Raw genomic sequence first — 27,036 nt, forward strand, 5'->3', positions numbered from 1 at the left:
CAACTTAAGTTGTTTAATGTACATTTATTTACATATTTATTTTTAAAAAAACGTATATAAAATTATTTACATATTTATTAAAAAATTATTCACATATTTCATCAATGAATTCTGAACATTTTAGGAAAACCTCTATAAAGTGAATCTCTCTTCATAGTGAACTTCTCTCCTCGGACCCTTGAAGTTCACTATGTAGAGGTTCGACTGTATATATATATGTATATATATATATATATATATATATATATATATATATATATATATATATATATATATGCAGCTACTGACTTTGAGCCTGTTTGATTGCGCTACTTGATTGTAAGTCAGAAAAAAATTACAGTTCATGGTTTACTGTACTTATTCTTGCCTATTGTGTTTGTTTGCAGTACTTTCCAGGATCGGAAGAACCTTTGCAAACTCCATATCAATATTCAGATGATGGACAGAGCAACTCTGCGACGAGCACAGGTAACATGAATAACCGTAAATATCAATATTTTTATTTTTTTTGTCAGAAATAACGCTGTTATAAGTAACAACAAGATATACTGTAGCTTTGAGCACCATAATACTGACAGAATATTGAAAAAAAGTGCAAAAGTGAAGCAGCAAAAATGAGTGCATAAAATATACACGACAATAATGATCAGTGTGGCAAAACACAAAAACGCATAGTATCCACAGACATTCACTATTGCAAGAACGAGAGAAAAAAAAACTGCAAAAATCCTAGTCTGTGTAACACACAGTGAACCCTCGTTTACTACGGGCTCAAGTTTATGACTTAACTAAGGGAATTTTCAAATATATTAAAATGTAAATTTATAAATGTTTTGAAAATATTTTTTAAAATCTCCCAAATTACATAAATAAAATGAATTACATCTTTTGTAACGGAAATGAGTAATCAGCCATTATTAGTGTAACACTTTGGTCACTGACCACCTGGTTTTGTTTAAAAGAGATGACCCAAATGCTTTCAATACACAAATTTCATTCTGTAGTCTTTGTCACCCTTCTTGTTCTAACTCAATGTTGCCTGCTCGCTTTCGCAAGTCGAAAATTCCCTTAAACAGCCAACTTTCTTTGTTTGCATTATGGGAAAATTTCAATTGGTTCGCCTTCTTGTCCCACACTTTGACTCGATAGACTGTCCTACGTCGAGCGAGATCACATAAAACACCTCGTGAAAGTAGCATATGATAACATGTTAGCTATGTTACCTGCGGTAATGTTATCTGCAGTATCAAACTTACATCTGTAGCGCAAAAGGTGTGATTTTTTTTCAACACCTTTATTTAAGCAAAATGTAGATTAAAAAATAAGTTACGTTTTTTTTGTTTTTTTTAAGTTCTTCCATTTTAGAAGCATTCTGATAAGACACCACCACTTTAACGTGCTTGTACAATGGCGCCATGATGCTTATACGTCAAAATGAGTAGTGAAGCTGAGTGTAAGAAGGGACATCAGCGTTTGTTTTTGGCGACTGGCCCGTTTTGATGTGGATAAGACCATGCTTGTTCTTTTTTACCGTGCTTGTTTCGCGTCTGTTTTGTCTTTTGTCCTGGTGTCCTGGTTTGCACACTTGACCCGTCAGGACAAAAATGCACAGGAAAGGGTAGTCAAGTGGGCTGAAATTCTAATTGGGGAGGCTCAACTCCCCATGACTGTGCTCTTTGAGGCCCAGCTGCAGCGTGAAGCTCACACCATAATGATGGACAGCTCGCACCCTCTGCATAGTGCATTCTAGCTCCTTCCCTCTGGCAGCCACTTCATGGTCCCTAAAATCAGGACCAAATGCTACAAAAACAGTTTTATACTAGCAGCTATTTTCAGCCTCAACAGCATGGCAAAGAGAGGAAGGAGTATTGGGCTCTATTGAACCTTTGGATCATGGAGATATCATAGGATTTTATGACTCTTAATGACTGGCATTTTATTATTAGTATTGTATTATTCGTATTGTATTGTCTGATGTATTTTTGTTTGTTGTTTGTGTATTTTTATCCGGACTGCCGTGTTTCTGCTAGCAAAGAAAATTTACCATAAGGTATAAATGAAGAAACCTTTGGCCTTTGAAATAAAGTATGCACAAATCGGCCACAACTTGATTATTTCAGTTGAACTGTATACATAATGCTTGCTTGGATTGGCAAAAGGAATATTCCACCCCTGTGATTCCAAATGAAATTCCATTTGGTTTTGACCTTTTCATTTTGATTGTGATGTTTATAATGGTGCATTTTCATTCCAATTGGTCATTTGGATTCATTCTAATCTGAAAACTCAGCTTCTTGTAAACCCGGCTCAAAAGAGGTTGTTGCCTTAAAGACACACCACAGACATGTTTGCCTTTTGAAAACTATGTTCTCCAAAAAATAGTGTGGTATATAACATGGTTTAATGAAATCATGGTGAAACATTTTGGCCACAAAAAAAATATGTGTGATTGAATGAATGCATGAATACACACACACACACACACACACACACACACACACACACACACACACACACACAAAATCAACAACCATGATGTACCACGGTGGCGGCAGCATTATATGTTATCTTTGTAGGTTTCTTGATTATGTTGGTTGTGATAAAAGATTTTAAGTGGGGAGAATTTGTTGAAATAGTGTATTTTTCCCCCTATGAAACAGGTTCTATTGTGGACAGCACCAGCAACAAAAGTGACGCAAACATTGAGCGCAATGACTCTCAAGGAAGCAATGACACTATTAAGATCACACCCCAGTTTGCAACTCACTTCAAGGCAAAGGCAAAGTGATTTTTCAGTTTTTATTTTGATTTAATTAATAAAAAAGGATGTGGTGTTTAACAAGGCGCTGTTAATTTAATGATGGTCTTTCAGGGAGACCCTCTGAGGACGCCTCTTTCCAGAGGAGGTAGTTTTGAGAGTCTGCCTGTTCGAACACAGGGCTTGACATCCTCTGACAATAAACGAATGAGTGCTGACCTTACAGAGCTGGACCCCAAGATGGGATTTGTATCAGCAGGTAAAAAAGGAGACAGTATGAGTTTTTTTTCTTCTTTTTAAACTCTATTATTATTTAGACGTGATCAATGGTACTGGAGTGAATGATTTCTGAGGACCTATAGGTGGCAGATCTGTATAAAGGGGGAAAAAATGCAGTAAATTTTGACAGACGTTGCCACTTCATTGCATCTTGAATGAATGAGATGCATGATGCCCTTGCACAAAGTAGTCTGCATGTGTCTCGGCCTGTCTTTTCAGTCCAAATAGCTTCAAATCTTTCATAGCCTGCACGCTTGTTGTGTATGCAGCTGTATGCATGTGTATGTTTTTGCAGCACGCCCGCAGTATAAACGAGGCCATCGTAAAACAGCATCATTTGGCACCATTCTGGATGTTCCCAAGATCGTCGTAACAGGTATCGCTGGACTGCTTGGCCTCCTGCTCATTGGGTTGAATTGGTTTTGGTCATGCTCTCTTGCATTACTCTGTCATGACTCATTCCTCTCCTGTGTGTCATACTCCTTGGTATAACTGCCGCATAATTTGAAAAGTATTAGCATTTGGGGAACTCAAGGGTAATAAAACTATATACTGTATATGACTAGCTGGATGGATGGATCTATAACTAATGCTGCGTGCACACCTAATGCCGCGTTCAGATGGAGTGCGTCGTTTTGTCGCAAGGTCAAGATGAAGTTCACTTTTCACACAACAGTGTCACGAAGGTCAAGATGAAGTTCACTTTTCACACAACTGTCACACGAGGGGAGGCGAGGGGAGTGAGCTTGCTGTGCACTTCACAGTGGATCCGGAAAGGAGAGCATTGCTGAGAACTTTCCCTTTTCCAGGATGTGGCAGAGCCAATATTTTCTCCGACACCTTTAGTCTTCTTTTTTTTAGACTGCGTGTCCCTTGCTTTACGGCAATACTCGTCTGCCAAAAAAAAAAAAAAAAAATTCAATGTCGCAATCAAGTGGCCGATACCGTGCTAAATACTGTGCTGTCAGTGCTGTACTTATTGTTAGTTTAGCGCAGTAACTACGATTCAACAGCTGTTAAAAAAGGAAGCAAACACTGGACATACGAGTTGTCCCAAGTTCTCCATTCCACCTTTCTACAAGCCAGGTGAGTGCTCTTGCTTGGCTCCTCCTTTGTATTGAAAGCTCAGCTGGCCGTGTTGGGTAGCTCCGGTGACCGCAAAGCAGCCGCCATGATTCATTCCTGTATCCTGTGTGAGCCATTGAACGTTCCCAAAGCTGATTGGATGACGCGACACAAGTTCAACTTTTGAACAAAAGTTCCAAGTTTTTTAACGTAATTACGTGCTGCGTGTCGCTCCATCGCATCGCTCGACGCGTCATTGCGCCTGTCGCGCAAACTCCACTGACTACAATACAAAATTGTACGCTCTTTGTGCTCCATCTGAATGCGGCATTACGCAAATGAGGTGAAAAGTGGAGAGTTTTGTATTGTAGTCAATGTAGTTCGCGCGATGGTGCATCGGGCGACGCGATGGATGCGAATGGAGCGACGCGAATGGCTGGGCGATGTCACGCGGTGTGAAATTTCGCCTTTCGCGTCAAGTTAAATTTTTTTTACTTTTTTTGCGCTTTGTGTCGTGACAGCGAATCAACTTTGGGAACATTCAATGTCTCAAGCAGGGGGCAGGAATGAATCATGGCGGCTGCTTTGCGGTCACCGGAAGCTATCCAACACGGCCAGCTGAGCTTTCAATACAAAACTGAGCCAAGCAAGAGCACTCACCTGGCTTGTAGAAAGGCTGAAGCGAGAACTGGTAGATGCAGCGTTTGCTTCCTTTTTTAACAGCTGTAGAACTGTAGTGACTGTGCTAAGCTAAAAATAGTGCAGCATTGTCAGTTCAGTATTTAGCACCGTATTGGCCACTTGATTGCAACATTGAACCTTTTTTTTTTTTTTTGGCAGACGATTGCTGTAAAGCGAGGGATGCGCAGTGTAAAAAAAAAAAAAGAAGAAGAATAAAGGTGTTGTTGGTGAAAATATTGAACCTGCCACATCCCAGAAAAGTGAAAGCTATCAGCAATGCTCCTCTTTCCGGGTCTACCGTAAAGTGCAGAGCAAGTTCGCTCCACTCCCCTCTCCTCTCTTTGCGTGACAAAAAAGTGGACAAAAAGTACAACAGTGACAGAAAGTCCCGTGTATGAGCGTCGCAACACGAATTTTCATGTTCGGTGTGCACGCAGCATACAGTGCCAAGCGTCAGCAATCTCTCAAATGCCAGTATATTTAGCATTGTGTGCTATGTCTTTATAAACATGGGTAGTATTATATGAAATACTGATTTCCATTTCTTAATTAGAATTTGTTGTTGTATGTATGGCAACACTGGCATCCAATGGTCAGTTATCACTACATTGATCAATTGGCTTAATATTAGATAAGTACTAATCAAGGGTGTCAACGATAAAAAAGAAAAGTCTTTGGCCAGGATTTTTTTATTTATTTTTTTTACTATTCTAAAGACAAGCATTCTCGTCCATGGCACTGAAAGAGTTAAAAAATATAACATGGCAGAATTGGAGCCTCCTGTCCAATCTTCCATCCATCTGAAATGATTAAATCAAGTTGAATATTAATGATCATTTTTCTAACTCGGGAAATGTTCTTTGTCTTTTGACTGGCTCTTGCTGTTTTTACTTTCAATGGGTCAAAAATACCAGTTTTGAAAAACAAGTTACACATATATTTGAGGTTGCACTACACTTTAAAGAGTTTGACTTGTCTACTTACATAAATTGAGACATTACTTTCTAATAGAATGGATTTTAACTACTTCAACTTTGATTCAAAGCAACTGATTTAACTCAGCAGATTTAAACAAAAATATTTAATACAAAATAATGAAATCACAGTTTAAAAACATTTTGGACTTACTTAATAATTATACCACTGCGCTTGGCTGGCAACAAGGTGTGTCCCCACCTACTGCCCGGAAACAGCTGAGATCGGTACCAGCAAGCCAGTGACCCTAGTCAGGATAAGTGATTAATAAAAATGGATGGATGGATAATAATATAGCAAAGAGTGGATCCAAATCAGTTTCACCTGGAAAATTGAGTAACCCTTTAGGTGGCAGAATTTTTTTTCAATAAAATATTATTTGTTTGTATCACTACTTCAAAAGATTGTAGCTTGAAAATGGTTAAGAGTAAAGAGATGTTGTAAAAGTTGCTTGGGTCAATATTGTTACATTGTAGTTTGAAGGGTTAAAATGTGCAATATATCTGAAAAAAGGATTTTAAATTAACTAAATATCCTGGTCATTTTAATTTAGCTTCATCAATTAAATAGGTAGGTTTAGTTTATATATGAATTATTTTAATGAGATAAGATTCTATTGACTGAATAGCTGAAATAAGTTGATTTAGATTTACTACTTAATTGGATGAAAATGTAAACATACTAAAACATGTGTTTACCAAGTATTGGGATGATATAAATTTGTAGGTTAGTAGGAATTAATTTATGCGTACTAAGTATCTCATATACCATACCATAACCCTAACCTCTCCCTCATGAAACTCACATACTTGTTGAGTAAACGTGAAGTGAAACCCAAGAGGAGGAAGTGGAGTGCCCATCTCCCTTATAAAACTCATACATGCTGCTAGGGGTGAAGGGAGAGAAGAGAACAGCGCTGCAGCAGAGCGTTGTAAATATCTGACCTAGATTTCTTTTCTAACAAATTGGAATTTCAAGTGTAAACTCTGATTGTTATCATGTTTGATCAGCTACAAGCTTCGCTGTAATTCGACCCCGCTCAGTGACATGTTATTGTGTCCTTGGGCAAGACATTTCACCCACCTTGCCTCCAGTGGCTGGTCGGAGGGGCCGAAGGCAAAATATGGCAGCCTCACTTATGTCTAGTTTACCACCACTGTTGTGTGAGTGCGATTGGTAAATGAGTTGTCAGTATGAGTGCATTTTAGTACTTGAGGATAGTATAAAAGTGTAATGTCCATTTACCATACACAATCCTTTTCATCATTGAAAAACAATAGGAATGTTTATAGCCATGGTATTAGAAAAAGGAACAGCAAAACTTAACACCAGTGGTGGGCTGTCAGGGCCAGCAAGACTTTCTCTGCTGGCCTAATATAACCTGACATTATCAATCAATCCAATTTTATTTGTATAGCCCTGAATTATCGAAGTCTCAAAGGGCTTCACAGATGAAAAGAGGTCAAATCGAGACTTGTTTCGAAAAAAGAAGTTATACAGAAACATCTTTTCGGTGTAAGGTACACAACAGCATCCCCTGTCAAAGCTCCCAGAAGGGGAAGGAAAAACTCAAAAACCCCAATTTGGGGAAAATCAGAAACCATCAGAAGGGACCACAGGTGGGAGGAGCCCCCTTCCAGGCCCACAGGTTGAAGTAGATGCTGCATGTACCACCAAATACAGACAAATAAATACACATTACAGACAAATACAGGTAAACAATATAGATTACAGAAAACATATTGTGCTATATAGTGCAATGATGACTTGAGAGTAGGCAAAGCCATTGGGCAGGAACCTTCCCCTAGTCCAAAGACATTTGAGGCAGTTAGGCCACGGGTTAACACTAAATCTAAGATGTTATCATTCCGGTGTGTTGCTGCTTCTATTATTTGTGTAAAACCAAATTAATCGATTATTGCTTGAAATGCTGCAGTAAGTGGCTCCAATAGGGAGTTCCAATGAATATTGAAGTCACCCATAATTAATATATTATCTGCATGAGTTATTAAATCAGCCATACATTCAGGGAATTCATTCTAAGAATCCAGAGTATGGACCGGGAGGACGGTAAATAACTACCACATAGAATGGTAGTGAGGAGCTTGATCGCATAACGAGAGCCTCAAATGTCTTGAAGGTGTGATTAGTGCTCGTGCTAAGTTTAAAATGAGATTCTGAAATTAGGGGGACACCTCTCCCTTTGTTTACAAGGATAGGCAATGTGTGAGCCCACAAAGTTTGGGGGTAAGGCCTCATTTAATGATAAAAATTCATTTGGTTTTAACCAGGTTTCGCAGAGACCAAGCACTTTAAGATTGTGATCTGTAGTAAGATCATTTACAAGAATGGCTTTTGAGGGGAGTGACCTAATATTTATGAAGCCGAATTTAAACTGGGAAATTTTTCCTGAACTATTTTGAGTCTTCATGTTCGTATGACTAACAAGATTTTGATGGCTGGGGCTTGGTTTGTATTTTGAGTATTTAAAACCATCGCAATGTTAATAATGTAGGAATTCGATTGTTGACGGCTACAGCGCACATATTAATATTAATATTCCGTCTAGGTACTATGTCACTAATCCGATCGGTTAAGGAGGCACGGCTACTTTCATTAATCAACACCATCTCAACAGAAATCTTATCATCAGGGGATTCAGCATTAGGTATTGAAACAGTGTGTGGATTGCAATGGCCTAGACTAAGTATACTATGTGTGTTGTAGCAGTCCAGCCTAGTGCCAGTTACATTAACTCTAGCCTTAAAAACTGCACACCCGTTCACACCCGACGATCATAACTATAATAAACTATAAAAATTATAGTAACTATAATTTCAATTTCATTTCAAATTTATTTTTACTATATATATATATATATATATATATATATATATATATATATATAAAATTACTCTCCATATTCTGTTCTTTTTGTTTCATATCCATATGGTAACACTCCTCCTAGGTGCTTCAGGTTTAGTGTAGAATGTTTAGCCAATTAGAATTCACCTAACATGTGTCGCCAGGCAGACTTCATGGCAGACTTCATATCTGCCTTAGCCTGGAGGCGCTGGGCATTCACTTGAACAGTTGAAGGCTTCTGTGCAGTGTGCAATGACATATTATGTACGGGCCCATATTTTTGTTAGACAACTGCAATAGCCAAACGAAAAATGCCTTCAAGAAACTTAACGTAGAACGTGACGTAGCTGGACGCCCACTGCGGGAAGTCGTTGCTATATTGATCCATCATATTTAACAGTGGGAGTAGTTAAATAAAATTATTTAAAAAAATAAAGAAATAAAACATCTTGCTCAACCAGCTAACATTAGCGTTAGCGTACATCAAAGCCAGACCCGCAGACCACAATGGCTGAAGAAGAGCAAAACTGAAATTGGACCAACGCGAATTTCAGGATTGGCGTCCATGTCAATACAAAAGGATCAATTATTGGAACTGAAACGTGAAGACAAACTCTACAAGCAAGTCATGAAAGTGTTTCTGAGGGAAAAAAAGAAGAATGGATTTGGTACTGAAATGGTAAATGGACTTTCACTTATATAGCGCTTTTCTACCTTAGGTACTCAAAGCGCTTTATTCTAACTAGTCATTTACCTACTGATGATGCAGCATCAGGAGCACTTGGGGGGTTCAGTGTCTTGCTCAAGGACACTTAAATATGGTCTTGATGGTCGGGGGGACGAACCCACGGCCTTTCGGCTGGGAGACGACCACCCTACCACCGAGCCATGTTGCCCCCGAAATAACTTCAGACAGCTGTTTTGGGTGAGTTAATATGTTTTTGTCATTTTGTCATTCATATTCCGTTAACATGTTTGGTTGGGTTTGGTTGTGAGTGTGGGATTTTGTTCATGTTTCTGTTCCATTTGCGTATGCCTTTATTGTCTGCGTTCTCGTTAGTTTGTCTGGTGATATTTTGTCCGGTTTTGATCCTGGTTTGGTCCTGCCTCATTTCCTTGTTAAAACTTTTTTGAGCCACATTTTTCTCAGGTTTTCTGCATTTTTTTTTTGGGTCCCCTTTCTTCCTTTTTCTCACAACTTACCATGCCCAGACGTGACATTCATATTAAATTGCCATTTGTAATTTAATGAACAATCTTGTTAAAGCTTCCTTGCTCTTCGTGGATTTCATAAAACTTCGTGGACAAATAATTTTAAATTATTATTCTAAATTTTGCCATGTAGAATGATAAGTTTTAATTGTTGCAGGTTTATTGCTGTTTAAATGCTCTGAAAAATAGCCTGAGTAGCCCAGTAATGCGTACGGTTGCGCATCACTGAAGGCCTAAGTGTGAAATGCACAGACCACCACTGCTTAACACAATATACAGTAAGCTCTTGCTATATTTTTGATTGGTCAATCTAAATGTAGCACAATACCAGTGGTGGACTGTCAGGGCCAGCAAGGCCTTCTCTGCTAATATAACCTGACTATCATAACTATAATAACTACAATAATTATAATAAATAAGTCATTTTATTTCTAAATTCATTTTTACTCAATACATATATTTTATATATATAAATTATTCTCTATATTCCATTCTTTTTGTGTCATTATATTCATTTGGTTATGATTGTTCAAGTGCTGTAGTTTTATATAGTTTTTAGCCAATTATAGTTCAGCCAACTTGTATTGCCAGGCTGTATGAAATCTGCCTTTTCCCGAAGCGCCTGGGCATTCTCTTCCACAGTTGGGGGCCTTCTTTGCCATCTGCAAAGACACATGTAAACGGGCCCATATTTTTAATAGACTGCTGCAAGAGCCAATCGAAACGTAAGATCGCCATCTAGAAGCCTCACGTTAAACGTGACGTGACTGGATGCTCACTGCAGGAAGGCAGTGCTTTATTGATTCACCATGTTTAATGTTGAAAGTAGTTAAATAAAGTTATTGATAAAAAAAAAGACAAAAACATGTTGCTCAACCGTATGCTAACGGCAACCATGAGGCATAGCGTACATCGAAGCCAGACCCGCGGACATTTAGCAGAAAATTCAAATCTCGCTTTTTTTTTTTTAACCCTCACTGGTTCCAGCTATAGAGGGATTAGACTCCTTTAACATCTATTCAATGGTGCTTGAGAGGACAGTCCGCCAGGAAGTCAAACCTCGGATTCAGGACAAATAATATGTTTTTTGTCCAGGCCATGGAAATGTGAACCAGTTCTACACACTCTGCGGGATTCCCGAAGGTGCAAGGGACTTTCCCTCGCCAGTTTGTATGTATTTTTGGACTTGGAGAAGATGTTCGACTGTGTCTCTAGGAGTTGGTTCTTCTGGAGTTCTTCTGTTGGGTCTTTGAAACACTGATATCAGAGCTTTGTACAAATTGCCAGCAGTAAGTCAAATTAGTTTCAAGTGAAGGTTGGACCAAGCCTTGAGTGTGTCCTATTTGGTGGTCTCAGCTGTGCATCTCTTCTTGTTCTGAATTATTTGGTGCTGTTGAATTCTTCAAACTGTGATCTCAAACTCTAATAGGAGTGAGTGGTTTGTAGCCAAGTATGAATCATTTGGGATGAAGAGCAGCACCTCCAAATGTGAGACCATGGTCCCCAGTCGAAAAAAGGTGGATTGCCGTGTCTGGGTTGGGGATGAAGTCTTGCCCCAAGTGACGGATATCAAGTATTTTTGTGTCTTCTTCACAAATAATGGAATGATGGTGCAAGGTATTGACAGGCAGATCGGTAAGGTGTATGTTGTGATGCGGACTCTCTATTGGTCTGTTATGGTAATGGAGCTTAGCCGAAAGGTGAGGCTCTTTATTATCGGTCGATCCACATATGTTCTTACCCTCTGTTGTGGACACAAGCTGTCGGTCCTTATGGAAAGAACAAGATCCAGGATACAAGCAGCAGACATTTGTTTCCTTTGCAGGGTGTCCAGGCTCTCGCTTGGAGACACAATAGAGTAGATTAATTATACGGGACGGACTCTGAGTAGAATGCTGCTCCCATATGAGAGGAGCCTGCTCAAATGGCTTATGGATCTCGTCATGATGCCTCCCGGATGTTCCTGGAATTGGTGTTCCGAGCATGTCCCACTAAGACAGTGGTGTCAAACAAATTTTTATTTTGGGCCGCATTGTAGCTATAGCTTCTGTAGGAGGGCCGGAATGACTGCGAATTCAAATAAATATTAAGTGTGTTGGTCACACATTTACCAAGATTTGAAATCAGAAGCCGACAAAAAACGTTCAAGAGGTTTGGGGAATAAGAACATTTTTGTTTTTCTTCCCCCAAATTTTAAAAAGTTAAAGACAACTTGCAATCTTGGTATTTTAATCAGAAACTTGAAGTCAAATCAGCATTTCACGGGCCACAAAAAGTGAGGCGGCGGGCCGGATCTGGCCCCCGGGCCTTGACTTTGACACCTGTGCACTAAGAGGAGGCCATGGGGAGAGACAGTATCTTTCGGATGACCAGGAAATGCTTAAGAATTCTCCTAGTGGAGCCGGACAAAGATGCTATACCATTCATCCATCCATCCATCCATTTTCTAGAGCTGCTTATCCTCACATGGGTCGCAGGTTTAGACACATGCAAACTCCACATGGGAGGGCGGATTCGAACTCAGGTCCCTTAACTGTGAGGCAAACGTGCTATTCGTATACACCACCGAGCTGCCGGTGATTTAACAGTGTTTCTCAATCATTTTTTGCAAAGCCCCACCTAGGAAGTAAACCTGTCACCCCCCCCCCCCCCCCCCCACACACACACACACACACACACACACACACGCACACACACTCACTGCCTCGATTCTATATAAGATTTATTCATAAAAGTTGTATAAGTATACCTAAAACTGTATTATTGTTAAAATGAACAAAAAGCAATATAAATCAAATTTTAACAATTGTTAACAAAATTTTACAATGTTTATAAAGTTTACAGGTTAGTCTGAAATACAGTGAAGTCCAGTGTTCCCTCTAAGCTGCGTGCATGTACAATTGCGCACTGCTCGCATGTTCTCAGCGCACAAGGAAATGTATGCTGAGCATAAAACAAAATGCAATATAAACATATTAAATAATATCCAATATTAGACCTCATCTGTTTAATTACCGGTAGACCAATAATATTGTTTTCTGTACCATTTTGCGTTGTGACAGCGAGTGACAAGTGTCCAGCCAATCATACGATAAGTTTCACTTCTACTATTCATCCAATTAAACACACTGACAGAAACGTTCCGTGCATATACTCCCCGTGCAGGTTAGCTAGCTAACAACACTGCAGAGTTAAGAGACACAAATGCTAACCTACGGTAAACGGTAACTCAGCGAAAGTAAAAAGAAATGTGCTTCTTTTAAAATTGAATGGCTGTCGGAGTATATCCAAATAGAAGAACAGCGGTGAAAGTGGGTGAGATTTTTTTCCTTTTTCACAAGTTGAGGCTCGTTCATTGCCATGGTGACAAATGCAATATACATCACACTGTCAGGTCGAAAACACTTATTGCTAAGATATAAAAATAACAAACTTGTTGAAAATGAACGTAAACAGTTATGATTTGTTTGGCAACATTGTACGAGTTGAGACTTCTTGCCGCCTGGTTTGCTCGTATGCTTGCACAGGTTCAAATACAATAAATGAAATAAAAAATGCCACAGGTCTATCTTAGATTCAATAAAACATCAATTTATTTCCATAGTAGTTCCAAAGCTCTTCAAACAAAGATACTTCAAAGATACTTAGTAGCTACGTTGGATTAAATTCTAATCTGAACGTGATCAAAGATGATTACGATGGAGAGTTTACACTTGAAATACCATTTTAAAATAAAATAATTCTAGGGAAGAGGTTTCCAACGGTCTGGTGAACGTCATCTTTGGTGCGCGTGTAAGCAGGGGCTGGTCCATTGTGCGCTCTGGTTGGAGCGGGCACGTTATGGGACAGCAATGCGGGGTCCAATGATGTTGAGCGGAGGGCTTGTTTACATTGTATTGGCTGGCGATGACGTCACGAGCATTAAAATAAATTCGGTTCGGTTTATTGTTTTGGAGTTGCCACGTTCAGTTGTTAAGTTGTAAGCAAAATAAAAGCCACGTTGTTGAGCCATATGAGTCCGAGCGCTCTTTGATCTGAGCTGCTTTGTTAATGAGAGTTTTAGCGCAGCCTACGCAGTCTCTCTCACTACTGTACAGTGTATAAGGTTTAATAATTTAAGATTTAATGTGTACTGTAGTAATATTTGTCTTAAATAATATGTATAGGATGAAGACTTTTCAAGTTAAAAATTATGATTATTATTAGTTTTTTTAATGTGAAAAGTGGGGGCGCTATTTCTGGGATTTTCAGCTATCGCGGCTGGTGCTGGAACGTATCTACCGCGATAAATGATTGTTCACTGTACACAAAAAGTGCCTGGAAAAAAACAAAACAAAAAACAAGTTTATTTTATTGCAATTACAGTTCACATGGCACGAATCAAACCTTTTCTCTGAGGACATTGACCCTGGGGGCATCACAGTGGGGCCCGCCCTACTGTTTGAGAAGGATTATGTTAGAGGGAGTGAGGTCTGGGCTTCCCTGCTGAACCCACTGCCCCCACAACTCATTTCTTCATAAAGCAATGGATGGATGGAGTTTTCAACAAAAACTGTTTTTTGATTTCCATTTCTACTCCTAGTTGCCAAATAATAGATTGCTTGCAGGGTCAAACCTGAGCTGAACTCTTTGGCACAATGAAGTTGTTTTTAGTCAACAATGATAAAATGGCCCCATCCTAAGCGATAGAAACATGTATTTTGCTCATTAATTCAAACTCCATGAACACAACACTAATCAGAGCAACATTTTTAGGGTAATTATGGTGAAAACAACCTAGTACTGTAACAAACACTTTTGTCTTGACATCCCTTTTAACCATACAGTTGATTAAGTTTCTTTGTCAAGTAAAAGTAAGAATCGACCATCAACACACTACTTATTCTTACCTGAGTTTGTTTGTCTTTATTTTTCCTACTCTGTTCACAGCCACATGTGAGCCTCAGAGGCGACGCTCTGTACAGGATTTGCCTGGCATTGGCACAGAGTCCACCCAGGTAGGTCAAAAAATGATGGAGCTTTAAAACAATGCATGTGTATACTGTAAGTTTTGGTGTTTTTCTCCTACAAAGGTTTTCCCTTCGATAAAACCGATATCCAAAACATCTCCCAATAATTGTGTAAGCTAAATTAATGCATTTGTGTGCAATATGTACAACCCAAATTTCATTGAAGTTGGGACATTGTGTAAAACGTTATTAAAAACGGAAAAAAAATATTGGCAGAAATTCTACAATATGCAGTATATTCAATTGGATGCAACATAAAGACGAGATATTTATTGTTTACACTGATAAACGTAGTTTTTTTTGCAAATAATCACTTAATCAATCACTTAATCAAATAATCACTTCATTCCAGTTGTTAATTTGATATATATATATATATATATATATATATATATATATATATATATATATATATATATATATATATATATATATATATATATATATATCGTTTTACTACTTCAACGAAATCATCTGCTCACTCATGACACGGAAACGCTGATATGCTATTGCTCTTACTTTTATGTATGTGTGTATGTATGTATGTATGTTTTGGTTTTTTTTTTTGCGCGGTTAATGGGGACCAGATAACCCCTGAGAAAACTGACTTTCGCCAAAAATTGAAATGTTATGAAATTACACATAATTTATGTCACCTTGCAGGGAAGTCGGAATAGTAGTCGATCTTCCAGTCCGAGTATAAGGATGATTCCACCTGACAAGGCAAGCAGCAAAGGTTACTTCTCCCCTGATGATCTGACAGGTAATTTGTATTCCAATGGTATACGTGTTATATAGTAGTTATTTAACAGTAGTGGCACAGCATGCAGATTCCTTTTGCGCTGGCATGTCATCAAGAACCTCTAATCCTCAAGTTTTAGCTATTTCTGCAGGATACTGGGCTTCGGCCTCAGTTTTTGGCACTCCTGCTTTAGAGATTTCTATAGATTCAGTAGAAGTGCATTGATATCAACTTAGAATTTCTTTTGTAGACACCAATGGCTCAGACAATTCAATTCCAATGGCTTACCTCACCCTTGATCACCAGCTGCAGGTACTGATTTAATATTATTATAATTATTAATTGTGACATTATAATCTTTTTTTTTTTCAAATTTGTACACAATACATATTGAGAACATAAGTAGTAACTACAAGATACATTTTTTTTTTCCAGCCCCTCGCTCCTTTCCCCAACTCAAAAGAGTCCATGACCGTTTTTGAGCATCATTGTAAAATGGCGCAAGAATATCTGAAAGTGCAAACAGAGATCGCCCTGCTAATCCAGAGGAAGTAAGTAAAATACATGTTTTTCAAAAAGATTCAATAGACTCCCGTGTAATTAATGAAAGCTTACAAAAACATTTTTTCGTAACCTTTTAAAAATGCAAGTCAATATATAAAGTCTTTCAAGTATTTCAAATAAAAGTCAGAGAAATGTGACTATGCTTTACCAAATTTAGCTTAATTTCATTCTAATACTATGTGAGATGAGTGCAGATAACAGTTTAAGCTAGGTCATGTAGGACATCAGATCAGCGGTTCAGAAAATGGATAGAGGTGTCTTTGTAGCTTGCCATTCATTCATTTTCTATTCCATTTATACTCACTAGAGTTGCAGGCGTCCTCTTGCACAGTGGAAGATTATTGTTTCACTCGAGAAGGGGTTTCCATTTGTTCCAGCTCCAGAACAACAAAGATATGTTATTTGCATTTAATTAAAAATATATACCGTGTCACATAGAAATGAGCAAGTCACTGTGCACTAAAATCACTGTTTAGATTTTTTTTTTGGCACAGTAATGTTTACATTGCCATTGCTAAAGAGGTTTAAAAAATAGTAAATTAATGTGTTTTCAGCAGTATGTTGGACAGAGAGTGCCATCTAGAGGGGTCAAAAAAACCAACGGTTTCAAAAAGTGAAGTTGAAGGATTTGCGGTTATGTATAGGTATAATATCAATATTCGCCAAAAGGTGTGTTCAACGTCTTGAGGCTTTTGTGACAAATTTTATATTTGTTCAACAGGCTCAGAGCAGTATGTAAAAACAAGAAGAGATGTATTTTTGTCTCCACTTGGAGGCGCTGTATATATATACTGTATAACTGAATATTACCAAATACAGTCACGACCAAAAATATTGGTACTCTTGCACATAAATACCCAACAACTCCAAATGTATGTCAATTAAGTTGAAATCGACAAAAATATTTGGTGTATCAAATTCTTGATTAAAGTAATAATGAAATGGTAAATGGCTTTCTCTTATAGCGCTTTTTTTACCTTGGGTACTCAAAGCGCTTTAAACTAACTAGTCATTTACCTACTGATGATGCAGCATCAGGAGCAATTGGGGGTTCAGTGTATAGCTCAAGGACACTTAGACATGGTCTTGAAGGTTGGGGGATCGAATACACAGTCTTTTACCTGAGAGACGACCACTCTACCACGAGCCACGCCGCCGTCTATTATACAGAAATTGTTTTTTAATCAGAACTTCATACAGTGATCCCCCTACTTCGCGGTTAATGGGGGCTGTCAACCCCCCGTGAAGTCTGAAACCCGCGAAGTAGGGTATCAGTTCCTAGATTTTTATGTACGCCCCAATATAGCCGCAGTAACCATAAACAATCTTTTTTTTTTTTGTATTTTTTGCGTATTTTATTTCCGTTCTCCTATTATTTAACATTACATTATCCTTATTAACATTATTAACATTATTGTATAATCATTAAATAACTAATATTACTTAGTTTGTTGTGAATTTGTTCTCAGGACTGGTTATCTGCACCAAGACTCCGGTGAAAGAGTACGCAAGTCATCGCGTTGAACTTCACATTTATTTTGGCTCATGTATGGTGTATCATGTAGTATCTGTTGAATAATAAATCAACAACAATCTTAAAGTCAGTCAACTAAACATATAAACACTTAATCTATGAATTTACTGTATTTTTAGCCGACATTAGCGGGTTAGCAACAACTAACAATTACTAACTATAAAGTGCAACCTCTACACAAACGAACACATAAACAGAATAAACACTCGTCGCTTACTTAAGATAGGCAGTAGCGTGGGTTATCAACATAAATGATAATAAACTATAAATATGAGCTTACGTTGTCATTGTCTACGTCACCGTAATGAGCCGAATGACGCACAGAGAACGTAAAACAGGAAACAGAAATGCAACACAACCGGACAAATTAAAAGCATGCATTTCAAAATAAGATTTAAAAAAAACGTCACAGACTCAAACGCTTGAAGAATTTTTACCATAGTTAGTAAATAATATTACTTCGTTATTTGATTAATACAGTACTGTATAATGTACTTTTTTGCTATTTTCAATTTTTGTACATTTTTGCACATTTTTTAAAAGATTTTTTATTTTGAAATATATTTTTATTCTTCCTGGAAAGAACCCGAAGTACTGAAACCGCAATATCTGAGACCACAAAGTTGGAGGGATCACTGTACTTCATTTTAAATAATAGTTTCCAAAAGAATTGCTGTGACAAAATTATTGATACCTGAATTCAATATTTGGTAGCATAGCATTTGGCCAAAAATGATTGATGTCAAATGTTTCCTATTGGTTTCAATGAAACGCCTCTCTCTCTCTCTCTGGGCAGTTTGGCTCACTCTTCTTCTGAAACTGCTCCAGTTGACCCATATTAGAAGGGTGCCTTTTTCATATCCCTCCACAGGTGTTCAATGGGATTGAGATCTGGACTCATTGCTGGCCACTTTAGAACAGCCCAGCCTTTCTGTTGAACCATTCCTGGGTGCTTCTTGATGTGTGCTTTGGGTCATTGACTTGCAGGAACACCCATGATGTTCGATCAAGACCCAGCTTCATGACACTTGGTGAAACATTTGTTTCCAAAATACCTTGATAATGGCCAGATTTCATAATGCCACACACACATTCAAGGACCCAATACCAGGGGCTACAAAACAACCTCAAAACATTAGTGAGCCCCCTCCATGTTTGACTGTAGGAAGTGTTCATTTTTGCTTGAAGGCTTCATTTCTTTTCATGGAAACACAAACGCTATGTGATTCACCAAAAAGCTCCAATTTGGTTTCATCTGTCCACAGGACATTTTCCCAGGAGGATTTGGGCTTGTTCAGACATGTTTTTGCAAACTCTAGCCGGGCTTTCTTGTGTCTGGTCTTTCAGTAGAGGCTTCCTTCTGGGGTTTCCAACCATTGAACCCTCTATCATATTGGCAACGTTGGTGTGCGTTGAAATAATTTACCTTATGTGTGAAGATCATCTTAAGTCTGTTTTGCACTTGTCCGAGGTTCTTCTCTCACCATTTGAACACCTTTCGCTGCAATCTTTGGTTCATACTTCTTTTGCAGCCTTTTCTGGGGAGCTTGGCTATACCATATACCATGACCCTTAAACTTATTGTAACATTTTGCAAAGGAACTTCTAGCTCTTTGGAGACTTGGAGCCTTGAGATTGTCTATGCTTTACTACAATCTTCTCTCTGACCTCCACAGACAACTCTCTGCTATTTTTTCTTTGGTCCATGCTCAGTATGTCAAGCTGCGACACACAACAGCAGAATGAGGGCTGTGCTTCATTTAAACTGCTTGGATGACTGATTACCAGATTGCTGTCACCTGTGAACTCACCACAGGTGAGTTCAAGGTGAATGACCCACTTGAAATTCATGTTTTTTTTAAACTCTATAAGGGTATCAATCATATCGTCCAGACCATTTCTTTGTAATCCATCATTTAAAATGAAATATTAAGTTATGATTAAAAAAGTAAAAAAAAGTAAAAAAAAAATAATAATAAATAAATCTATGGCATATATATTAACAATAACTGAATAAAACAAAAGGCAATGATTAGAATAACAAATTCTCTTCATTCTTTTTCAGAAGCCACACATCATTGAAATCTATGAGCACACTTTCAACATTGAACTAGTGACAGCTCTCTTCATGCATAAACAAACAGATCTGTGACATCACTCACACTGGTGAAAAACCCCCAACAAAAACTAAGGAGAAATCTATTGTCATAATTTATTAAATACAGTGAAACCTCGAGATACGGTCACTCATGTACAGTTTTTTCTTCCTTCATATTACTCGAGATACGGTCGCTCATGTACAGTTTTTTTTTCCTTCAAATTATGAAAATTACTGAGCTTTTAAAAGAAACAAAACAAAATAAAACAAAACAAAACAATCTCAAAATTCCCAATTAATTTAAATGCAACATGAGATTCTACTGAGGGCGGCTCGGTGGCACAGTGAATAGCACGTCCACCTCATAGTTCAAAGGTCCCGGTTCAAATCCACCTGGCTCCGGCCTTCCTGTGTAGCGTTTGCATGTTCTCCCCGAGCCCGTGTGGGTTCTCTACGGGCACTCCGGCTTCCCCCCACTCCCCAAAAACATGCATGGCATGGTGGCAGGTGAATTGGACATACCAAATTGTCCTTAGGTGTGATTGGGCGCGTGATTGGTCGTAAGTCTCTGTGTGCCTTGCGATTGGCTGGCAAGCAGTTCAGGGTGTCCCCCGCTTACTGTCCGAAACCAGCTGAGATAGGCGCCAGCAAGCCTGCGACCCCTGTGGGGATAAGCGGCTATAGAAAATGGATGGATGGATGTATGGATGAGATTCTACTGCTTGGTAATACGGCTGCTCAAATATTATTGCACTTGTTGGGATACACATACAGGAGCTTACTACGGATGACTTAAACACTGTGCGGAAGTCCAAAGATATAACTACAACAGCAGAAATGCTATCTTCGCATCATAAAATGTTCTTTTTCTGTTGTTTACTTTGCAACTTTGCCTCACTCAAACGTTCATTTACTGTAACATTTAATGGGGTGATTTACATGTAAAACACGATTCAATAACATGACGAAAATCATGATATGAATGCCACTCCAAAGCAGACTGATTTAAAAGAATAAAATATGACGTAAATAAGGCATTTCAAAACCAATAGGCAATATATTGGAAAATGAACATCATATTGCAATATGTGTATTGCGTTATTTCATATCTCTATATATCGATATATCATTATTATTGGCCAGCACTAAAATTAAATATTGCTGTTTACTTAGCCGACGGGGCAAAGTCATTCTTCCCCAACTCTAGAATGAAACCAAAAGTCCAAAACATGAACGTCTCTTCCTAGAATAAGATGGGTGTGTGTTTACTCTTGCATGAGCGGTACAGGGGCGGTGTGGGGGCCTGTCATCGTCATATTTCTGCTTGCAGGCCATTGTAATACTGTATGCTCGGGTGGTATTGAGAGTGAAAAATAAGCAAGGAATTCTTAGAAATCAATTAAGGAAAATGACACTTTGTGCTGTGTTTAGAATGAGAAATTAATATTGTAACACAGTTAAAAGCCCCAACAAGTGGGATTTTCATGATACAGCCTTTTTGATCAAAGCTGACTATTGGCTGTGACAGTAAATTTCAGTATTCTTAGATTATGCTTTCCTTTTCGCAGTGTAGAACCTTATTTTCTTTTTTAATTAATAATATTCGGCTTCCTATTCCTATTGACACGCGGTACCAGTTTTTACTTTCTTTTGACCGATTCTGGGGCCTACAATGCATGACTGGAATTATGTTTATGCAGCTAAAAAAAAAGAACACAACTAAACCTTGCAAGCATCCAAAATTAATAGGAAACGTAAAGTAAATACGTGAAACGATGTAAACACTTTGAAAATTTAATTTTAATGTGAAAAAAAATCAATTTACCTGCTTTGCTACTAGAAAGTTGAATATTAGGAGTACAGTGGGGCCCCCGTTTACGAGATTTATCCGTTCCACAGTTGGGATCATAATGCAAATTTGCCGTAGGGCGCAATATCCAAACCTATGTTTGTTGCCTGTAGATGCCTGTAGAACTCCAGCTAAAAACATCAAAATTGTATATACATATTAAAAATTTGGATCAAAATACCATAGTAAGTGCTACTTTTGTAGAATCTAAATGTATACAATTAAATAACATCATAAATAAAAAATATATAAAAAAATATTTACCTTTAAGTGTAGTGACAAGCTTGTTATGGCCGCTACGCTAGCTTAGCTTTCTTTGTATTTCTTGATAATCTCCAGCTTTGTGTTCGTATAAATCATCTTTTTACTTCTTTCTTTAACATCAGTAGCAATATTGGGACCAATTGCTAACCAATTAAACTTTGAATTAAGCACTACAATGCGCAATAAATACCATAATGAGAGGACTTTCGAACGAGATCAAGTCTTTAGGCAGCCATCTTTGTGACCCCATCTGCTGACCAATAGCAGACCAGCATTTTCGTGACCCCCGTGACACCGACCAATAGTAGACCAGTATCTTAGAGAGTCGTGATACCGACCATTAGCAGACCAGCATGGTAGTGAACATAGGCAGTGGCGCGTGTAGTGATGCATGAGCACGCTGCTCCTAGCAGACGCGCGCGCACTCTGACCGCCATGTTTGAGGTGTCGTAAGGTGAAAAAAAATGCGTAAAGAGGGGACCAAAAAAAAAAAAATGCAGCCCACGTTGCAAGATGAAAAAAAAAGTAAGGCAGGGACGTTGTAAACCACTGTATTTATTATATTTTTCTCCCTATCTGTGAAGAAAGGAACTTATTGCTGAACTGGACCAAGATGAGAAGGACCAGCAGAACACGTCTCGTCTGGTGCAGGAACACAAAAAGCTACTGGAAGAGAACAAAAGTCTGTCCACATATTACCATAAGTGCAAAAAACAACTGGAGCTGATCCGGGTCCAGCAACAGAAGAGACAGGGAACTTTGTAATAAAATTCCTGATCACAGATGTCACATATAGTCCTGACATCCTGCATAGACACAAAGTGCTGTGCGCACAAATGCATATATCACACACACACACACACACACACACACACACACACACACACACACACACACACCAGTCCAGTGCTTGTGTACCCTGCATGTCACACTGTTGTGTCTGCCTCTGTCCAGCAGGATGGTGTGTTTTGTACATATATTTGCACATACTCACAGTGTAATCTGTGACTGCAGACCAAACAGTCACTGCATCCCAGAGACTACTGGGATTCAGTATGGACTTTCGCTTCAGTTGCCGCTTTGTGTGACAGTAGGTCGGCAAGAACACTTTGTGTTAATTTACATGTTGCTCTCAGGGCCTCTCGGAAGACCAGTTAATATGTCTCCATTCCTTAGCATTCTCTGGTACCCTCTTCGGAGCTGACTGCAAAATCATCTTTGAGAATGTGGAAAAGGGAAAGGCTGCTCTTCAGCGACATGAGTGAATGTGGAATTCATGGAACGCAGAAGATAATTGAAACCTGTTCTCCGACCTGTTCTCCGAAATGTGTATGGAATCCCTGTTGTACATACTTTCTACATCCTTACGTATATCCACTTATTTATATTCAACCTCCCAATTTCCATTCAGCTTTGTCTCTAGCAGAGACCCTGATTCATTCATTCAAGGACTTGACATTCAGTATTCAGTTCCAAGATAATTGTTTCTTAGTCATCCTTAATGTTTGTTATAGAAAGGAATCTTCAAGTGCACCTGGGTGCAAAAATAACACACAATAAGCTTTTAGAGCAGATAAGAGAAGTTGTGGATTCCACCTTTAAAAGTCTTTGGTTTTTGACCTAAGTGTTAGGATTTCAATTTTTTTTTAAATCTTTATTTTTCATAGCCATGTATGGTTTATGACATTTTATTGGGTGTAGGAGTTCTCATTTATGAGGCTTTTAGAGCATCATGAAATTTTTAATTCACATGTTGCCTTATAAGGTGCCTGCATTTTAAGTGCTTGACTTGTTTCATGTGACAAATATTGGATGAGAAAAAGACAAAATAATGGACATTGGATAAAACAGTTTGTGGTTTGGAAGTAAGACCTTACTCAGGCTGCTAGTCAAAATCCTGCAGGCCATGCACAAACTACACTTTTGTAGTCTGAACAGTCTGAACAGGAACAGATTGAGACGGTATAGATGCATTACTAAAACAAAGTTCAGTTTTGACTGTCAGTGACATCACTCTTCTGTATACATGCAAGACTGTTGAGGCAATGTAGTCACCTCTGAAAAAGAACTGTATCCCCTCCTGAACAGTGTGTGCATGTATTGAGTTAAAGCTGTGTGACTTGATTTCTTGTAAAGACATGGAGAACACAAGTTTGTGTTTTTTTTGTTTGTTTGTTTGTTTTATTTTTAGTTTGTGCAAAAAGAGAACGCAACAATCCTACTGTACCCTTGCTTGGCAGCTTTTTTATGATGGGTTCAGTGAATACTCAATCAAGACAACATCTCAAACATCAATAGAAATGCATTTAATGCAGCAATCAACTACGTGAGCACATTGCAGGGGGTACATGGAAACCATCCATCCATCTTTTACCGCTGTATTCCGGGGGTTGGGTCACGGGGCAGAAGCTTGAGCAGGGAAGCCCAGACTTCCCTCTCCCCAGAATTTCATCTAGCTCCTCTGGGAGGATCCCCAGGTGTTACCAGGCCAGGCGAGAGACATAGTCCCTCCAGTGTGTCCTGGGTCGTCTCCCGGGCCTCCCCTCGTGGGCATCTGAAGGCATCCAAACCAGATGACCAAACCACCTCAACTGGCTCCTCTCAACACGGAGTAGCAGCAGCTTGACACTCAACACAGTCCCTCCCGGATGACTGAACTTCTCACCTAAGGGACACCCCAGACACCCTGCGGACAAAACTCATTTTGGCTGCTTGTATCCGGAATCTCATTCTTTCGGTCACTACCCACAGCTTGTGACCATAGGGGAGAGCAGGAACGTAGATCAAATGGTAAATCGAATGCATCGCCTTTTGACTGAACTCTTTCCTCACCACGACAGACCGGCACAGCGTCCGCATAACAGCAGACGCCACACCGATCTGCCGTTCCATTCTACCCTCACTTGTGAACAAGACCCCAAAATACTTGAACTCCTCCACTTAGTGTAGCACCTCATCCTGAACCGGAGATGGCAATACGTGGCAGTATGTGGTAACATTTGACCATTTATTTGATGCATCAGAATCAGAAAACTCATGTTGCAGGGGCAGGGGTCACTTTTTACCACGTTAGTACAACACTGGTACTGCTTAAGCAGCTCCGACCAGGGAAATGACGTGCTCGTGCGTCAAGCAGTACCGATTGAAGCAGTTCAAGCAGAAATTGCCGACTGTGAAAATAATAGGAGCTGACCTTACTGCAGCTCTCTGAATGCACCCACTCTCAGAGTAGTTGGGAGTACGAGTTATTGTTGCCTCTGTTGCAATTATGATACCAAACATGACCCCTCAGTTCTGACATTATTGTTACAGCGAGTTGTCAGATAGTAATATCGTCCAGTCTGAGCAGGGCCAGATTGGATTTGGACATTTAATAAAAAGTGTGGGCAGTCAGTCCTAAAAACCGTGTTTGTGGACAAATCTGATTGGAGTCATATGTGCCTGCGGTTTAAACTCAGCCGTATGAGTGTTGGATGCTTTCCTAAAGAATAATGGAATTGTCCTCAAATGTTGTCTGTAAAGTCTACACATGGACACCCCTTAAAAGTATGTTTGCACATTCAGTTTCATGTCAAGTATAATTCAGTCATCATAATTCTCAAGACTTGGTAAGTCATTTGAAAAAAAAAAAAGATGAATGCACATTATGTTCAATGTTTTTTGTGTCGTCGTTTTTCTTTTTTTCCCCCAACAGTTTACAGACATTTCACAAAACACGTAGGACCAGGGGTGTCTGGTTTATCACAAGGTGGGGCAATGAGAACCCACATTGTGGAATGTACAAATTTACAGGGACATGTGACCAGTGATAACGCCCAATGAAATACATCTTCAGATCTGGCGCCATGACACTACAGGAACTGCAAATGTCTTCTTTATGTTCTTTTGTAATAAATAGAATAATGATTCATCATGTGTTATACAATTTAAATGGACGTGACAAAAAATTGTGAATGTGTTTAATTTCTAGGTGCACACATTCCTCAGTGGCAGCTAAGTGGAGCAGTGGTTAGCACGTCTGCCTTATAGTTCAGAGGCCCAAGTTCAAATCCACCTCTCCCCAGCCTTCCTGTGTGGAGTTTGCATGGTCTTTCAGAGCACTGCCAACTTCCTCCCACATTCCAAAAACATACATGCCAGGTAAATTGGACATTCTAAATTGTCTAAAATTAGGTGTGATTGGGTGTGTGAATGGTTGTTGGTGTCTTTGTGTCCTGTAATTGGCTGGTGACCAGTTCAGGTTGTCCCCTGCCTACTGCCCTAAATCAGCTGGGATAGGCACCAGCAAGCCTGCGACCCGTGTGAGGATAACCGGCTATAGAAAATGGATGGATGGACAATTCTCAGTTTGCATAATCTAGTTTGCATGTAGTTAGAACCACCATACTAAATACATTTACTTTTAAATCGCAGATAGTTAGATTGACTGAATTGAATTCAATAATTTATTGTATGTGAGGTATAATTTGAAAATTCATCACCAACGGTGGGACACGTGGTAATCAAAACCTTCAAATGTATTTACTTAAAATAATAGTTTGCAATAGCACCTGCCGCCCCCTCCCCCCCCCCCCCCCCCCCCCACACACACACACACACACACATACACACGTTACAACGACGATTTTTGCCAGTATGAGCCAGTCTCTCTCTTCGTCCCTTGCTCTGTTTTCCTCCTTGAAACTAGATGGCTCTTAATCACTCCTGTGTCATTGTTCATGTTCAATCATTTACGTTGTGTCCGGAAAGCGTTCACGGTACCGACATAACTTGTCCGAAAAGACACGATCACGCTGGATCCCGCCGCTGCCAACAATGTAGCGTGTTGTGCGTGAAGTGTTCCAAACACTTTTTGTTAGACGGGAAGGAAACGCAGAACTCGTCCTTCTTTGGGAGCAGAACAGCCGAACCTCGTTAAATCAACCTCTCCAAAAGTCTGGTCACTCCACTCTCACGATATCACCCCGGAACCCCTCCATCCAGCACTTACATTATTATCCAGTACAGTGTGGTGGCATTTATTATTCTTTGATGTATAAAATTACTTTTAGCGCTGTTGATATGAATCTAGTGTGGTTTCAAACATTGATCACAATTGTAGCGCGTGCGTGCGTGAGGTGTCCTACAACTCTCCGGACTCC

The 27,036-nt window shown here is 39.1% G+C and overlaps 1 protein-coding gene across 3 annotated transcripts in view; it reads left to right on the forward strand.

The window, feature by feature from the left end:
* The window catches only part of map3k7 (mitogen-activated protein kinase kinase kinase 7), a 50,856-nt gene extending 25,051 nt beyond the window's left edge, over positions 1-25,805 (forward strand). For all 3 annotated transcript variants that reach the window (XM_088403655.1, XM_088403653.1, XM_088403654.1), the window contains exons 10-18: positions 387-468; positions 2,661-2,779; positions 2,873-3,017; positions 3,333-3,413; positions 14,765-14,832; positions 15,508-15,607; positions 15,837-15,898; positions 16,022-16,137; positions 22,480-25,805. In XM_088403655.1, coding sequence (XP_088259781.1) covers positions 387-468; positions 2,661-2,779; positions 2,873-3,017; positions 3,333-3,413; positions 14,765-14,832; positions 15,508-15,607; positions 15,837-15,898; positions 16,022-16,137; positions 22,480-22,660 — 954 coding nt within the window. In that variant the 3' untranslated portion in view covers positions 22,661-25,805. The remainder of the gene's footprint in view (positions 1-386; positions 469-2,660; positions 2,780-2,872; positions 3,018-3,332; positions 3,414-14,764; positions 14,833-15,507; positions 15,608-15,836; positions 15,899-16,021; positions 16,138-22,479) is intronic.
* The last annotated feature ends 1,231 nt before the right edge of the window (positions 25,806-27,036 follow it).

Source organism: Hippichthys cyanospilos, chromosome 20 (genome assembly GCF_059441005.1).
Source record: "Hippichthys cyanospilos isolate Australia breed blue-spotted pipefish chromosome 20, RoL_Hcya_1.0, whole genome shotgun sequence".
Taxonomy (NCBI): Eukaryota; Metazoa; Chordata; class Actinopteri; order Syngnathiformes; family Syngnathidae; genus Hippichthys; species Hippichthys cyanospilos.